This window comes from Procambarus clarkii, chromosome 17 (genome assembly GCF_040958095.1).
Source record: "Procambarus clarkii isolate CNS0578487 chromosome 17, FALCON_Pclarkii_2.0, whole genome shotgun sequence".
In the NCBI taxonomy this organism is placed as follows: Eukaryota; Metazoa; Arthropoda; class Malacostraca; order Decapoda; family Cambaridae; genus Procambarus; species Procambarus clarkii.
In genome coordinates this window covers 40321321-40338764 of record NC_091166.1, presented here as the reverse complement: position 1 = coordinate 40338764, position 17444 = coordinate 40321321, and the positions used below count along the sequence as shown (strand labels likewise).

Here is a 17444-nt window from a genome sequence, read left to right as displayed (position 1 = left end):
GCCATCACAAATATCTAGATAATTATCCAGTTGGTGCGAGGATGAATTTGGTGTCTTGTGATAATAACTTTACCCCGAGGACGGGCTCATCTTAGACTTAACTGAACTTAACCTAGGAATATTAGGTTATGTTAGGTCTGAATTAAGTCAGGCTTGTATTTTTGTTTTTGCCTTCTAAAATATTCAGATTTTCATGTTGAAATTGAGTTTTTAAGTTTATTTTTAAATTGAAGTGTTTTGTTACAAAATAAACTTTTCGATATTTACATATTAGTATACACTTATATGAGAAAGGGTTATATATATATATTTAAGGGTTGCATAACACCTGCACAACTTTTTTTTTTTTTTTGGGGGGGGGGGAGGAGGATATTCCTGCTCGGGCCCTAAGCCTCTGCCTGGCCCACTAAGTGTTACTCGTTTCTGTCTTACTTTCACGATGTAAAGCCGCATAACTAGTGATATTAGTAATAACATAAGTACAGCGACTGTGTTGTTGCCATTGGAATCTGGACACAGGTGAAATATATTCATTATGGTATATAGGAAGGGGAGAACATGTAAGGGTTTTGGAAAAAAATATAAGCACAAATAAATCACATGTAGCCAGGGTTAATTTGGTATTAGGCGATTTTGCATGTTTCACTGACAATATTTCTAAAACTTTTATAGAATTTTTAAGACATCATCTGAGCGTACAAAACCGTCATAAATTTTGCATAGTAAAATTCACTGAATCTACAGTGGCATCTTTCATATATCTGCATTTTGCAGGAACAAAATTTTGCTTTAAGCCCATCTACCAATCCTAGGTGTTCGTAAACAGATTCCTGAAGGACTCGTATGAGACAAAATCTTTATGAACGATTTCTTAGTGTTAATTGCCAAGGGCATTGTCTAGTAACTAACGAACACTTGGTCTTAAATTCCTCTCTTTATCTACCATTACTTATATACTGTAGTTACATACTCATTAGGCTATCGTCCACATGTCATTAATAATTTCATAACCCCAATACCGTACTCTGGAACACACAAATGCGAGCATAGCTTAGCAATATATATTAATGTTTTTGTTATTTTTTTTACGTTTTGACTCCTTTCCTAGTGCTTTATTGGACCTCTCACATGAATGTAAAAATAATACAAGATATACAACGGTGGAACACACAGCAACGTGAATGATACAAAGGACATATCGGGGGATACAAGTCCCGAGGGTCCTGGACACTGGGCGGTACGACAGGCCGCCCTTACACCCACCCACACTTACCAACAATACCCCCACACCCCCCACACATGCCCACGACCTCCCCCCACCCACACACACATGCCCACAACCCCCCCTCCTCCCCCCACACATGCCCACCACACTCCCACTCTCGCCCACAACACTACTACTAATTCAACTTTCCTTGCTTTTAGAAAGTCTTTATCTTTCCGTCCACTTAGTATTGTTTCTGCATGACCGATAGATTGCCAGTTTCCAAATACTATATTCTTTGTTTCAAGAAGAATGTCTGTTGTGTACTGTTAATTGTTCATATTAATTGTAGACACAACAGGGATCGATACTGTTTTGAATATTTTTTTTTTTCATTTTAGGAAACTGTATATTAATTTAAATTTATGGAGCCTAGTGATCATGTTTTGCGAATGTTTATAACAGTTTGAGCACAAGTCACTGACCAATCCCTCTAACACTGGCTGTCGGTGCCTGACATTTAGCGCCCGTGTCAGATCCTCTCTGGAGACAGTGGACTGATGGCTCTGCCTATATCAGCAGAGTCGCAGATGGTCACCGTTTTCTTGGTTCGCGTGGATAACATGGGCGTCTGTGTGGGCGTGATGGAGGAAGGCGGGATGGTGGGCGGCGGTACAGCCTTCAGTGTGGGCATCTCCTTGCGTAGGGTGCCATAGATGGTGTCGCATTTGTCGCTGTTATTGGATGCCTTCAGGGGACTGGTGGCGATGTCTGCCGGCGAGTGAAGTGGACTGGCATTTCGTGGGTTGGGGCTGAGGGTGTTGTTATGGGTGATGTGCTTCTCATCGTCCAGTGTGGGTGTGACCTTGTAGATGGTGTTGCTGAGGGAGTTGGATCGGGCGTGGGTGTTGTTAGCCAGACTACAACCGGTGTTGACCAAGCAAGGCTGGGTAAGAGCCGGAGGTTTGCTGCCAGAATGCTTAGGTGTGCAGCCGGAACCGTAGGTAAAGAGCGCCACCGTCTCCATATGTCAGGTGTCGTCCAGGTGGAAGCGGTGGTTGCTGCCGCTGTTGCTGGTGGCCATGAGAGTCCCAAGACGTCGCCCGAGGCCGTAGCCACGATTAGTCATTTGCTCCTGCATGAGGTTGAAGCAGGTGGCGATGAGTGCCATCCCAACCAGCAGGTAAAAAGCCGCTCCCAGTAGTGCTACCTGAACACCCGTGCTCACGTTAGGTGTTGTCTCCGGCGCAAGGTCCCCGAAGCCGATGGTGGTAAGGGAAGAAAAGCAGAAGTAGATGGCGTGTAGGAAGGACCACTGGTGGGCGTAGGCAAAGACAGCGGCGCCCCCACAGATGTATGTGATCATGAGCACCAGGCAGAGGGTGACAGGGACGGCACCAGTCTCCCCGTCACCGTACTCCTCGCCACCGCTGCTGCTCTCGCCACAGTCGCCGCCCCACTTCCTCTGCAAGATTAATATACCGGTCAGTACCGTGCTGGCTGGATCACACACTGGCATAAGCAAGGAATACGTTATTAAGGAAATAAGAATAGTTAACCTACAGTAATCCCAGAACTTAAATATTGGGTGGACAGGGTAATGTTAAACCAGTATGGTGATATTTGGGTCATAGTGTGGTAACACTGCAACAGTTTACAAGTATATGCTAAGATGTAGACCAAGACTGATAATTCAGTAATTACGTATCCCTTGTGGTTTTATTAAATATTTTTAGTACTGTGCTTTCCTTCTTCCTTCTGACAGCTTTCCATTTAATATCTTTACAACTCCTCGTTACATGATTTAGTTCTCGTAGTCGGGAACAGAAACTATTAGGATAATCGAGATTCATCCCCCCACCTTCCAGGTCAACTTCTGATCTTCTCCAGAATACAACTCAATAGTTGCCTAACTCCCGGGTACCTATTTACTGCTAGGTGAACAGAGGCATCAGGGCAGCACTAATAATAGCCAGGGTCTAGCATTTTACGTCAGCACTATGGTAGGTCAGTAATATTATGCCTGGTTAGTATTATGTTGGCAGGTCAGCCACATGGTACTAGGTCAGCATTATGGTACTAGGTCAGCATTATGGTACCAGGTCACCTCCCTCCATGGTACCAGGTCACCATTAAGTTACCAGGTCACCCCCCCATGGTACCAGGCCACCATTAAGGTACCAGGTTACCCCCTTTGGTACCAGGTCACCTCCCCATGGTACTAGGTCACCATTAAGGTACTAGGTCACCATTAAGGTACCAGGTCACCCCCAAGGTACCAGGTCACCATTAAGGTACCAGGTCACCATTAAGGTACCAGGTCACCATTAAGGTACCAGGTCACCATGCACCAACGCAGCACTCACCGCTCACGTGCGTAATCACACCAAGAGTGGGAGATGAAGGTGTATGTTCCCGCACTGTTAACGAAGCGTTAAGAGCCGTCCAGTTCGGAGCGCCGAGTCATTATACTAAATTCAGCGAGATACGCTAGCCATATCTACCACTTCTGGCCTTGATATCTGCGAACCAGTTGCAGTTTCACGGCGAAACGTGTCGGAAAGGGGGTTAAGGGAGGGGGGATGGGGGTGAGGGGGGTATGATCATGCTACACAAACTACTTCCGGTCAAATTACAAGCTAGCATACAGCGCCGCTCTTGTGCCAGGGAAGTCCACCACGAGCTCACCATAGCCCGTGTTACTGAGGACTTTTGGTTCCCAGTAGATGAATCTAAAACAATAACAACATACAAGCTGGCATTAACTTGTGTGCGTGGGTGTACTGTCCAACTCCACACCACTGGGATACAGGCCAGGTTCGATAACCGCTCTTTCACCAAATCCTCCATAAAAGTGTTTGGATTCCTCTCTAGCGAATATCCCGAAGCCCTATTTTTGTCTTTAAAGTATTGTGAAATTTACGTGATTCACTTTGCTGATACTCGAAAGCATTTCACCGTAGAGATAATGTTTTGTGCTGCTCCACTATTTGTACCCTTCCTATCCTTCTAAGTTACTTTTTGTAGTGCTTTATATCCACCTTTCTTCGCTCCTTATTATTTTGTTCACTGCACAAATTATTGGCATTTATCTCTTCTCGCAGTGTTGCCATCCATCTCCTTCCCTTCGTTCCACCTTTTGTCTTCATCAAACATACTGACCAAGACAACACAAATAATAAACGTTGCAATTCATTAATTCCTTCATAATGCCTCACTTGGATATTCTTTTGTGTTAGCGTCCTTGGCCTCTATGGTCACGTTATCCGCCTCGTCCAGCGTGGTGGGCCGCCCCGCCTCTCCTCCCCACAAAGGAGCGTCAAGCTACTTCCCTAACCAAATTTTCTGGGAATTTTAGGTAAAATTTGTATTTGTAGGTATTAAACAGGTGGCAAGGTGTTGACAGGTGCTAGGGTATTAGACAGGTACTAAGGGATTGACCAGTGCAAGGGTATTAGACAGGTGGCAGGGGTATTAGGCTGGTGGCAGGGTTATTAGGCTGGTGGCAGGGGTATTAGGCTGGTGACAGGGTATTAGGCTGGTGGCAGGGGTATTAGGCTGGTGGCAGGGGTATTAGGCTGGTGGCAGGGGTATTAAATGAAAGGGGTTTGGGGTATACCTTGGCGTGGTCATGGCTGGTGTAGGTGTTTCCATAGTCTCTATCTCTCCTCGTGCCCCGCCTACCACCCTTGTTGTACCTCTTGCGTTATAATTTAACTATTTGTGACGTTCGAAGTCTTTGTCGAATCTGTCCTTAAATGTTTGAAAGGAGGTAGACAATTTCTCCTCCCACTGCATGCCATTTATTGACCACCTGCTTGAGGTACGAGGATTCACTTACATTTCTTTGATTCATTTGTGTTTCCAGCTTTCACGTGTGTCCTCTTGTCCTACTTTCAATTGAAAGAGACTGTCCTTCACCACCTCGTCTATTTCCCTCAGTATCTTGCATCTTGTGATCACATCTTCTCTGTTTCTTCTGTCGACCAAAAGGACAGAAGTTCCTTCAACTTATCCTCGTAGCTAAACTCTCTTTGTTATTGTTGTTAAACTCTCTAAGTTATTGATTCCAGGCCGGTGCCGTATATTTTAGTATGGGTCTAACAAAACCTGTAGATTGTCTTTAAAGAGTCGTGAGTTAACTTTGTAAACGATTGTATAATGATGGCCAGCGTCCCACATGCTGCTTATGTCACCGTGTCTGTGTGTGCCTCTGGTGTTAGTATTGGAATTATATCCACTTCCAAATCTCTTTCTCATATTCCAGTAGTTGTCTTCCATTTATTATGTAGACACATTCTGATCTTCTCCCTTACCCATCTTCATTACCTTACACTTATTGGGACTAATCTCCAGGAACCATTTGTTTGCCCACTCTTGAAATTTCTCAAAGTTTTCTTGCAAAATGTTGCAGTTCTTTTCTGTCTTGATATTTCTCATCAGCTTTGCATCATCTGCAAACATTAACATGAACAAGCTCATTCCCTCGAGTAGATCGTTAACATAAATTAGGAAGAGTAGTGGTGCCAGGACCAAGCCTTGGGGGACCCCACTTGTTACACTCCTCCAGCTGGAGACCTCACCTCCTACTGTGACTCTTTGTCTCCTGTCCTTCAGGTACTCCCTTACCCAGTTTAGAGTCCTCCCAATTATACCAGCTACCTTCTCCCTCTTGTACACCAGTCTTTCGTGAGGAACAGTATCAAAGGCTTTTTGACAGTCTAGGAGAATGTGATCAACCCAGCCTTCTCTTTCCTGTCGTATTCTAGTGACGTTGTCATATTACTCAATCACATTTGTCAGGCACGACTTTCCCTTCTAAAACCATGATATCGTTTTGTTGCAAAATTTAACCTTTCCTGGTGCTCCACTGTTATTATCCTGATTACTCTTCCCCAGCACTTTACATTGTGTACCTTGGTGGGGTCGACGGTGGTGTAGGGGGCTGGGGGCTGGTGGTTGGCTCTGGAGACTGGGGGTCGCCGGCGACATCTGCACATCCTCCACCACAACCACTTGAGGGCCCGGGACAACAGGTCTCCTGTAGGAAGGAAGAGTCACATTTTAGGTTTAATAGCTTTTGAGGGCGACCACGTGAAGCACCCAGAACACGCGAGCCTCACTTTACACGGAGCTGGTACAGTCCCCCAACCTGTCCTCTTAAAAATAACGTCGCTTATGGCCGTTTACCCGTATGGCCGAAAGTGGACGTAATTTGAAAATAGAAAAAAATGAAAATAAATTTGGGATTTATTTTTTCAACAACAGTAAGTCAAGGGTTCCTGATAGGTTAGGAGGGCAGGAAATTCTCATAAAGTTTCAAAACGTTAATTGAAAGTTTCCTCTTCTAACCTTACCGAGTAAGCCGGACAACTCAAACAGAAAACGGGACAGTACGTCACTTTTGTGAGTCGATTTCATTTCAAATTACGTTCAAATTTGGCCATAGTGAGCATACGAGCCAAAAGTGACGTTATTTTTAAGAGGACGGGTTGCAGCCTCACCACCAGGCGCTGTAACTGTAACTACAGTACTGTAGTTAAATCGACTTCAGAATGGTCCAGGACGGACCGAAACCTCGTCGTCCCTTCACTTTCTAGTGTGTAGTTTGGTCAACATACTTCAGCCACGTTATTGTGACTCTTCGCCTGCATACAGTACTGTAATTACTCTACCACCCCTTGTAACTTTAGTGCAGATTTAAGGCCAATCAAAACTGTTTATTTTTAAGTTGGTCAACATAGATGTAAATGTATTAGCTGTAAGAAGATGGGGTGGAGTTCTTGTAGCATTATGAGAGTGTAAACAGTTTACCACCGCCCAAGTCATGGTCATGTGGTCCATAATTAACTAATTAAACCATCTTTGTGAGGATTAAAAAGTGGCAATGAAATGTTCTTGTACTGATATTATATATCCTTATACTGTACAGCTTGGCCAGTGACCTTTGTGTTGACTTGTAGTGTAGGTAGAGTCTTCAGGGTATGTCATCAGTGTGTAGCGTAACAAGGCATCCAATCAGAAAATGCATTTTACTATTTGTTGAGTCAACTACCTGCTAAATTAAAGAGAAATGTCTGTTCCAACACGACCCCTGGAGCTACAGTACTGTCTAGAGACTGTGAAACTCACGCAGATGGACTCATACTTCAGTGCAACATTATTGAGACCTCACTGGCTACCTGCAGTCTCTCCTCACACCTGTGAGAATAGTGAGGATGTCTATGCACTCCGCCCGAGTGAGTACCGCCCGAGTGCCGCGGACTGAGCCTATAGCGTCGCCACTCCTCTGGGCCGCGATCGCTCACGCGCGATAACGAAGCGATATGTATCAATAAAACTGATCACTCGGTAACCAAAAGCAGTAAAAACGTATGTTTTTGCATGTTTATCTCAAATTAATTTCCTTATCTTAGGAAGATGTGGCATATGACTGCACACGTTATTTTCTGAAATAAATGAGAATGCTTGCATGTGACCTTTAAGGAGTTGATTGTGTATGTTCTAGGAGGGTGAAGCACGCAAGAGGAAAGACGCATGTCATGAATCAAGAGGAAGAGGCAAGACGCAGAGAAGCTGGCCGTGAATCAAGAGCAAGAAGCAAGAAACACAAAGACGCATGCCATGAATCATGAGGAAGAAGCAAGACGCAGAGACGCGCGCCATGAAACAAGAACAAGAGGCAAAAATCAAAGGTAATGGAAGTGAGGAAAGGTGCGGAGAGGCTCATTGAAACTGAACAGAAGGTGTGTAAGGAGGAAGACAGCAAGAGACTCCACGAGAGCTTCAGAGTTGAGGAAGGAGACGTACCGGAACTGAGAGAGGTAGCGCTAAACCAAGCATCATTGGAAGAATTTAAGATTACCGGTGGTGAGGTAAGGAAGCGTCTCCTGCAGCTGGACGTGGCCATCACTGTTGGTCCATACAGAATCTCATTATGGCTACTAAAAGAGGGACCAGAAATATTATGCTTGCCATTCTTTATGGTGTATAATAGGTCACTGGCAACAGGAGAACTAACAGAAAGTTGGAAGACAGCTAATGCAACCCTGATATAAGAGAAGGCAGACAATCCGGAGACACTGAACACCGCGCCAGTGTCCCAAACTTGTATACCATGCATGGTGATGGAAATTGTATAGCCATCAAAATTAATTGCATTTTGTTAATGTTTAGTAATTAACAAAATTTGTGAGAAAAATCTAGTAGCACATCTGGAGAGAAGGAACTTTGTAACACATCACCAGCATGGATTCAGGGATGGTAAAACTTGCCTCACAGGCTTAATAGAATTCTGTGACCAAGCGACAAAAATTTGACAAGAAAGAGAAGGGTGGGCAGACCATATTTGTTGTTGTCAGAAAGCCTTTGACATCGTGCCCCATAAGAGACATGGAAGAGATGGAAAAGCAGACTGGAGTGACAGAGAAGGTACTCCAGTGGATAAGAGAGTGCCTAAGTAACGCAGTCCCCGTGGCGTAGTGGTAAGTCGCTCGTCTGGCGTTTCGCGAGCTCTTTGTCGTGGGCTCGTATCCGGGCCGAGGAGGATTTATTGGGCGCAAAATTTGGAGGGGAGGATTTTACCTTTACCTTACTTTACCTTGTGTACCACATATATACCAGTCCTAGTGTATGCGGCTCCAACGTGGAAGCGGTAAAGCACAAGACGAAACTGGAGAAGGTTAAAAGGTAACCAGAATAATCCCGGAGCTGAGAGGTGTGAGTTATGAGGAAAGACTGCAGGATTTTAAGCTCGTCGTTGGACGACAGAAGGGTTAGAGGAGACATAATAACAACATACAAAATTGTTAGGGGATTGATAGTGTAGATAAAGACAGATCATGTAGCACGGGTGGTGTACGAAGAAGGGGACACAGGTGCAAACTGAGAAGCCAATGAGACGTTAACAAATATTTTTTTGTCAATAATGAACAAATGGTAAATTTTTGTCAATAATTAACAAATGGTAAATTTTTGTCAAATAACAACAAATTAACATCATTAAGAAATGATGTGGTGGAGCAGACTTCAGTACACAGTTTCAAATGTAGATATGATAGAGCCTAATAGGCTGAGGGACTTGTACACCAGTTGATCGACAGCAGACAGGCAGGACCAAGGAGCCGAAGCTCAACCTGCGCAAGCACAATTACACGAGTACGTCATGAATGACGAGCAAGCGGCAGGAAACACAGGCTTACCAGGAACAAAAGAGAGTCAAGTGCTTAAGGTAAGGCAAGCGACGTCATTAGCACTGGTGAGGAGCAGTCGAGGCCAGACATCCTCCCCTCCATGCGTGACGCCAGGTGGAGGCTGTCATTGTGGACCTGGTTCACCCGTCCACCACACTACCACCCGGGTAAGCGCCACACTACCACCCGGGTAAGCGCCACACTACCACCTGGGTAAGCGCCACACTACCACCCGGGTAAGCGCCACACTACCACCTGGGTAAGCGCCACACTACCACCTGGGTAAGCGCCACACTACCACCTGGGTAAGCGCCACACTACCACCTGGGTAAGCGCCACACTACCACCCGGGTAAGCGCCACACTACCACCTGGGTAAGCGCCACACTACCGTGGTGCGTTCTTAAGCAGCTGTCTCACGCTCATGGTTTGATCACTCTCTGTAATATCGACCAATACTAATGGTTTTTGGGTCTTGTTTTCAAGTGAGAAAGTAATTTATTAATCAGTGAATACGAAATGTCCTTGAGAACGAGTGACCAGTGTGTGAGCCTTAAATATGTGATGTAAATGAAAATCAGTAAAGGGTAAGGTGAGGTAAGTATGAGAAGAGCCGCTCTAAGCCAGTATGATAATATAGCCTTCATCAACCTCGACAACGACTACTGGGAATACAAGTGCAGGGGAGCAGGACGGATCCTTCGCCTGGTCGTCCTTCAAGAACGCCTCGACCACCTCTGTGACGACGACAACCTGAAGAAGTAAATTCGACCAGACTACCAACATCGGGGAACTGGGGATTAGGAAACCAATCTTCTTGTAACACCGGACATCTCCCCCTAGACCGGCCGACTGGGGATTAGGAAACCAGTCTTCTTGTAACACCGGACATCTCCCCCTAGACCGGCCGACTGGCCAGCCCGCTGACAGCCCTCCTGACTCCCGTGGCACTCAGCTGTGAGCGGCGTGTGTACATCAATTCACAGGTCTAACCAGGCCTGTGGTCTTGATTGTATTGGCGCGTCCATGGCCCCCTCCCCCCACCTCCAGTATCGGCTATTGATACAGATAATGGCTCCAAAGAATCTCCTCTCACGGGCTCACCATAGCCCGTGTTACTTGAAAATTTTGTTCCAGTAACTGAATCTAAAACAACAACAACAATGGACAAGAGGCCCTTGAGTATACAGCTCAAGCCTAAAATCTCCATCTAAAAACGTACAAATTGAAACTGACAAGAAAATGTTAGTGCCAGAGCTGAGGAGATTAAACTACAAGGACCGGCTGAGAGGATAAAGGAAGAGTCGTCTATTCTCTACACTAGAAAGAAGAATCAGAGGAGACATGTTAATAACGCACCATATATAATGGGACCACACAGTGGAGAAGGTGACGGTCGGCCGAGCGAACAGCACACTGGACTTGTGATCCTGTGGTCCTGGGTTCGATCCCAGGCGCCGGCGAGAAACATTGGGCAGAGTTTCTTTCACCCTATGCCCCTGTTACCTAGCAGTAAAATAGGTACCTGGGTGTTAGTCAGCTGTCACGGGCTGCTTCCTGGGGGTGGAGGCCTGGTCGAGGACCGGGCCGCGGGGACACTAAAAAGCCCCGAAATCATCTCAAGATAACCTCAGGAAGATAACGGGTGTGGCGCTGTAGAGGCACACCCCCTACACACCCCCAAGACACGCCGGGCGACCACTCCACGGGTCGCATCACCGAGTCATCTGTCTCATCTCTGGAGGAAGCTGATGATGAAGGAGGTGAGAGTGATGATAACAAGGGAGGCCAAGATGAGGACGCCCATGACGGAAAATGATCGCTCAGCTGAGGAATATGACTGGCGCTGATGGTGTGCGGATTTGTGATTGTGAAAACTGATTGTGACCAGGAAGGTGGCGGTGGTAATGCTGCTAAGGCTGGAGATAATGTTCTTAACAATACTTATAATAATAATAATAATAATAATAATAATAATAATAATGGTAATGCAGCATTCACTTTAGTGTGAACATTCACCTGAGTGTGAACATTCACCTAAGTGGGAACAGTCACCGGAGTGTGAACAGCTTCACCCGCTTCTGCCAGCTGCAAGTCTCTCGCTGTTCTCGCACTGACACGACACACCCTCTACATTCTCTTAAAGTTTACACACAACCAAAAAAAACTTTTCGCTTGGCAAGCAAATGGTGAATTATAAAAAAAAAAATTGCGGTTGGAAGGTGAGAGCAGCGCGGGGAGCGAGAATCACACACCATCGCCCCCAGCCTCCACGCCGTCAGGAACAACGGGCTCCCCGCTGGATATATCTCGGCTGGATAATGTGCTCGCCCGTTGCTTAGTGCTCACACACTTACCGCCAGAACTATGGGGAAAGTCCCCTGAAGGTGAAGTGGCGGCGGGGTCGTGTTAACGCGTAAACAGATAACACCAGAGAACCCGGAATATGTGGACACTTATGGCAGGAGGCTTTCATACAGCAGTGTTTATCATGCGCGTGTGTGTGGTAGGGTTGGTGAGGAGAGGTGTAGGGGGTGGGTAGGCGAAGGTAAGGAGAGGTGACGCTCCTAGCCCGGGAGAGGTGTAGGGGTGGGTAGGTGAAGGTAAGGAGAGGTGACGCTCCTAGCCCGGGAGAGGTGCAGGGGTGGGTGGACGCGGGGTAAGGATAGCTGGCGCTCCTAGCCTGGGAGAGGTGCAGGGTGGGCGGACGTGGGGTAAGGATAGCTGGCGCTCCTAGCCCGGGAGAGGTGCAGAGTGGGTGGACGTGGGGTAAGGATAGCTGGCGCTCCTAGCCCGGGAGAGGTGCAGGGTTGGCGGACGTGGGGTAAGGATAGCTGGCGCTCCTAGCCCGGGAGAGGTGCAGGGTGGGCGGACGTGGGGTAAGGATAGCTGGCGCTCCTAGCCTGGGAGAGGTGCAGGGTGGGCGGACGTGGGGTAAGGATAGCTGGCGCTCCTAGCCTGGGAGAGGTGCAGAGTGGGTGGACGTGGGGTAAGGATAGCTGGCGCTCCTAGCCCGGGAGAGGTGCAGGGTGGGCGGACGTGGGGTAAGGATAGCTGGCGCTGCTAGCCCGGGAGAGGTAGTGAAGGTGGGAGAGGAAGATGAGGCAGACAACAAAGAAGAAGAGCGAGGGGCCGTGATCCTGGTGATCCACCACCTGAGCCACTTTTCATAAAGATTGCAGACAGACGACGGACGCAAGAAATCTTTTCTTCAACATTTTGGGGCAAACAAGAAAAACTCCCGGGCTCTCAGGGTGATTTTTTTCCCTTATGGGAGCTCACGGGTGACGAGGGAGGAGGAGCTCACAGGGAGAGTTGTGTGAGCTCACAGGGAGAGTTGTGTCAGCTCACAGGGAGAGTTGTGTCAGCTGACAGGGAGAGTTGTCAGCTGACAGGGAGAGTTGTGTCAGCTGACAGGGAGAGTTGTGTCAGCTGACAGGGAGAGTTGTATCAGCTGACAGGGAGAGTTGTGTCAGCTGACAGGGAGAGTTGTGTCAGCTGACAGGGAGAGTTGTGTCAGCTGACAGGGAGAGTTGTGTCAGCTGACAGGGAGAGTTGTGTCAGCTGACAGGGAGAGTTGTGTCAGCTGACAGGAGAGTTGCGTCAGCTGACAGGAGAGTTGCGTCAGCTGACAGGAGAGTTGCGTCAGCTGACAGGAGAGTTGCGTGAGCTCACAAGAGAGAGTTGTGTGAGCTCACAAGAGAGTTGCGTGAGCTCACAGGAATCTTGAAAGTTCTTAAGAATGGAAATGATTTTGCAATTGTGTGCCTACTATTTGGAGTGAAAGCCGCTTGTTGTCAGGTGGTCGTATATATTATGTGTACTAACCTGCTCCTTCCCTTCCCTTCCTCCTCTTCCATCCCTCCCTCCCTCCCTCCCTCCCTCCCTCCCTCCCTTCCATCTCATCTCTCCTTACAACTTTTCCCCTCCATAAAAAGTACTAATTGGTAGTCCCCATAATGTGTCTTATTATAAGTGAAGCTCTTAGGTAGAGGGAAATATATAAAATGTTGTTTCATAAAGCGAGTTAGGTGAATTTACTGCAGGTTTCCTCTTAAGCGTATACCAGACGAGACGTTGCCAGGCGACACACAGTTGCAACATTTTACAAGAAGATGCTCTCAACTTTATGTTTTGCAAGCGACTTGAATGTAATAATTTGTCATGAGGGGTTGTGGGAGGGGGAGGGGGGGGAAGTAACGATAGTGCTCTTTGATGTTGTTGCTCGAAAGCTTATTAGTGGCTTCAGGCATTGTATGTACTAGCTCTATCTAGGATTCCAACATTATGTTTGTAACTCATCTTCTATGTATGTACTTTTACCTGAATATACATTTTGATTGATTTTTGATGTTGTTAGTCTTTTGAGCATGTGTTCGTGTGTCAGGGCGAGACAGCCGCTGTATTGTGGCTGTAGTGACGTCATCTGTCACTACACTTACGCCTAGCACAGCCCGTCCACATTAATAATGGCGAAATAGTCGTTAATCCGTATATATCAACCCCCCCCCTGTCTGTGAATGAAAAACATTTGACACGCGACTCTTACACGACTTACAAGTCAGCTTGTCCTCAGGCCAAGAAAAATGTACAGAAATGATTCACTCATGTACAATAAAATCAAATAATTCCCAACAGAACCAAAACACATATGAACTAATAAGATCTAAGCCTAAGTATCCACCAAATACTAATATATAATAATGGAACCCGTCCTCCTGTTTAGATAGTACCTGTTGTGACGATCGACTATCGTCAGAATTCGTACGTTCTTAGCTTTTAGATAGTAGTATACTGACTAGTAAGGAATTCTTGTAAAATAAACGAAGCTAAAACAACAGAAACTTAAATATTCCTAGGCCTAGTATAGCACAAATATGTATTATATTAGGCCTCAGATATAGTGTATTAGGCCTAGGGAGGTTAGGATAGGTTAGTTTGTCAAAGCAAGACAAGTAAGAAAAAATTCCGGTTTGTCCACGTCAATAGTTCAGATTTCTACTTTCTAATTTCGTTGTACGTCGGTATATATACTATGGTCCTCATCGTTACTATACTACCAAAACAGGAGGATGGGCTGAATAATATTAATTTTTATTTGAGAAAACACAGTACGTTAAACTTGCTGAATGCGTTTTTGAATACAAGCGTCGGACGCAGCCTGATGTCGGGCTGCCCAGCAACACCACCACCGGGAGAGTCCAAATGGTTTGTGTATGAAGAACGGATATCGCTCTTACAAATATACCGCACCAATGAACATACTAAAAATAGTACGAAATGCTAATATCAACAACAGTTGCAGATACGCAAGAAAAAGTGCGAGAATGAGTAAGATAAAGACGAAACTAGACCGAAAAAAAGATAGCGTAAGAGAAACAAAACAAAATTACAAAAAGGTTTACCAGAGGTTTACCAGAGCAAAGGTTTACCAGAGCTGGTGACCTGGCAGAGCCCAACAATTCCCGGAGCAGGATGCCCACAAAAAACAGCTGACGTAATGTGTTCCAGAGTAAACATGAAAGAGACGCACAAATTGCTAAACCGACGAGTGTGCTGGCAATTAGTGGCGAATTACAAGTAGTCGAGAAGGGCTTTGCTGGAGAGTCTTTTGTTGCACCTCTTGTCATAAATTTACATTATTCACCTGAACGGAATGGGACAAAATATGCGGTGGATAGAAGTGAGGGATTGTGTTGATTAAGCCGAGGCTGATGATGAATAATGAGTCTGATTAGCGGCAGATATAATCGCGATACTCGTGTCAGATTGGACAGGAGTGAACGCCAACGATAATCTATTTGGCGTATATGTAGAAGAATGTTGACATGAGGGCGAGGCTGCTTTTTCTTGTCGAGAATGCAACATATTAGCTAAATGTAGCCACAGCCTGTACGGAGTTACCCCTCCACCATCTTCCCTCCCTATATGGAGTTACCCTCCTTAATGTTTCCACTCCCGAGAGAAACACCAAAGAAATATTTCCCTAAGTCTCTAAGTCACGGGGTGCACATGTGTCTTGTCCGGGGTGCACATCTGGGCCTTGTACGGGGTGCACATCTGTGCCTTGTACGGGGAGCACATGTGCACATAAGTTGTTAGGAAATTCTTCTCAACTAAATTTGCCTAAAGGTTGAACTCGAGGTCACGAGTATTTTCTCACGAATGATCAGATAGCTTCTAAGTTACAATTATATAGGGTAATGAAAAATATGCACATCACTCGGTCAGTGAAGTTAAACACCTTGGGGTCTGGCCAGCAACTGGGTTGATGAATCTGTGTGGATACTCTAGCACTTGCTTATGCAGACGACGAGTCACAATACCGTGACTTGAAGGTATATTTGGACATCATAAGATTAGGTTAGTTGGGTCTGGATGACTAATGATGTGTCGGGGGCAGTCAGATCCGTTCTCTATATTTATGGGCATCTGTGTTGCGTCTGTCACTGCTGACTGTGTAGCGAATTTTGAGGCTGAACTTTGTTATCTGTCTCCTGTCGTCCCGCGTCATTCCTGGTCGATATCTTCCTTTGTCTCTGTCACGCACGAAGAGTCTGTAGGAACATGAGGTCACAACTTGCCTGCTGAAGAGAGGTAGAGGAGTATGAGGGGTGACAACTTACCTGCTGAAGAGAGGTAGAGGAGCATGAGGGGTGACAACTTACCTACTGAAGACAAGTAGAGGAACATGAGGGGTGAAAACTTACCTGCTGAAGACAAGTAGAGGAGCATGAGGGGTGACAACTTACCTACTGAAGACAAGTAGAGGAACATGAGGCGTGAAAACTTACCTGCTGAAGAGAGGTAGAGGAGCATGAGGGGGGACAACTTACCTACTGAAGAGAAGTAGAGGAGCATGAGGGGTGACAACTTACCTACTGAAGACAAGTAGAGGAACATGAGGGGTGAAAACTTACCTGCTGAAGAGAGGTAGAGGAGCATGAGGGGTGACAACTTACCTACTGAAGAGAAGTAGAGGAGCATGAGGGGTGACAACATACCAACTGAAGAGAGGTAGAGGAGCATGAGGGGTGACAACTTACCTACTGAAGAGAGGTAGAGGAGCATGAGGGGTGACAACTTACCTACTGAAGAGAGGTAGAGGAGCATGAGGGGTGACAACTTACCTACTGAAGAGAGGTAGAGGAGCATGAGGGGTGACAACTTACCTACTGAAGAGAGGTAGAGGAGCATGAGGGGTGACAACTTACCTACTGAAGAGAGGTAGAGGAGCATGAGGGGGATGCCGAGGAGGGCGTAGATGATGGTAACAACTCTGCCCATCACCGTCTGTGGCGCCACTGAGCCATAACCTGTCGAGGAGAACACTAGGTCAGCTGACTCATTCAACCACCGTCGTGGTAACTACTACTACTACGTACAATAGAATTTAATTAGATTAGCATTAACATTGCTAGGTGAATTGTGCAAGGTAAGAGCCGGCGTGCAAACGTTGCAAGGTGAATTGTGTCACCCAGTGCTCATTCAGTGGTGTCCCGTCCCCTCCCTCGAAGAGTTGGCTCCAACACACTCTGGTAGTAACACCAGTCTACGGGCTCACCATAGCCCGTGCTACTTTGAACTTTTTGTTCCAAGTAGCGAATCTTAAACAACAACAACTCTGGTAGTTATTTATCCCCTCGCTTATTTCCTTGGTGTTATAAATCTGGCTAAGTGGTCATTCACGCACAATAGTTTGGTTACTTGTTCATTCACAGACTTAACACACATTTGACTACTTAGTCATTCACAGTCATGTGTCATCTGATGTGACTACAGTATAATGTGTCGTGGCGTGTCCTTTACTCTAGGATGCTGAATCATTCTCATTCTCCTCTTCATTGCGCATGCGTATGTTTTTTTTTTATTCTCTGTAAATATTAGCTATACGACCTATCTCCTTTTCTTGTAAGAGTATACGTTTAATAGCTTGAGAACGCCATATCTTAATAACCTGCAACATAAAATTATTTAGTTTGGAACAAAATTTTATGACTGATACTGACATTGAACATTGTAGCCTATTGATTTGTTTTCCTCATTCCG

General features: G+C 46.0%; 1 protein-coding gene across 1 annotated transcript; it reads right to left on the bottom strand.

Annotated features, from left to right (window-relative positions):
- Positions 1-1375: 1375 nt before the first annotated feature.
- On the bottom strand, positions 1376-16736 carry LOC123772457 (TWiK family of potassium channels protein 18). Its single transcript, XM_045765642.2, has 3 exons — positions 16610-16736; positions 6121-6245; positions 1376-2669 (listed from the first exon to the last, which is right to left on the bottom strand). Exons 1-3 carry the CDS (start codon positions 16680-16682, stop codon positions 2235-2237), a joined length of 633 nt encoding a protein of 210 aa, XP_045621598.2. The 5' UTR covers positions 16683-16736; the 3' UTR covers positions 1376-2234.
- Positions 16737-17444: the final 708 nt, after the last annotated feature.

Coding starts and splice junctions, on each gene's coding strand:
- LOC123772457 (XM_045765642.2), bottom strand. CDS start 16,682: ATGGGCAGAGTTGTTACCATCATCTACGCCCTCCTCGGCATCCCCCTC. Junction 6,246..16,609: donor CCTCTACCTCTCTTCAGTAG/GTAAGTTGTCAC, acceptor TCCTTCCTACAG/GAGACCTGTTGTCCCGGGCC. Junction 2,670..6,120: donor CCACCGTCGACCCCACCAAG/GTACACAATGTA, acceptor TTAATCTTGCAG/AGGAAGTGGGGCGGCGACTG.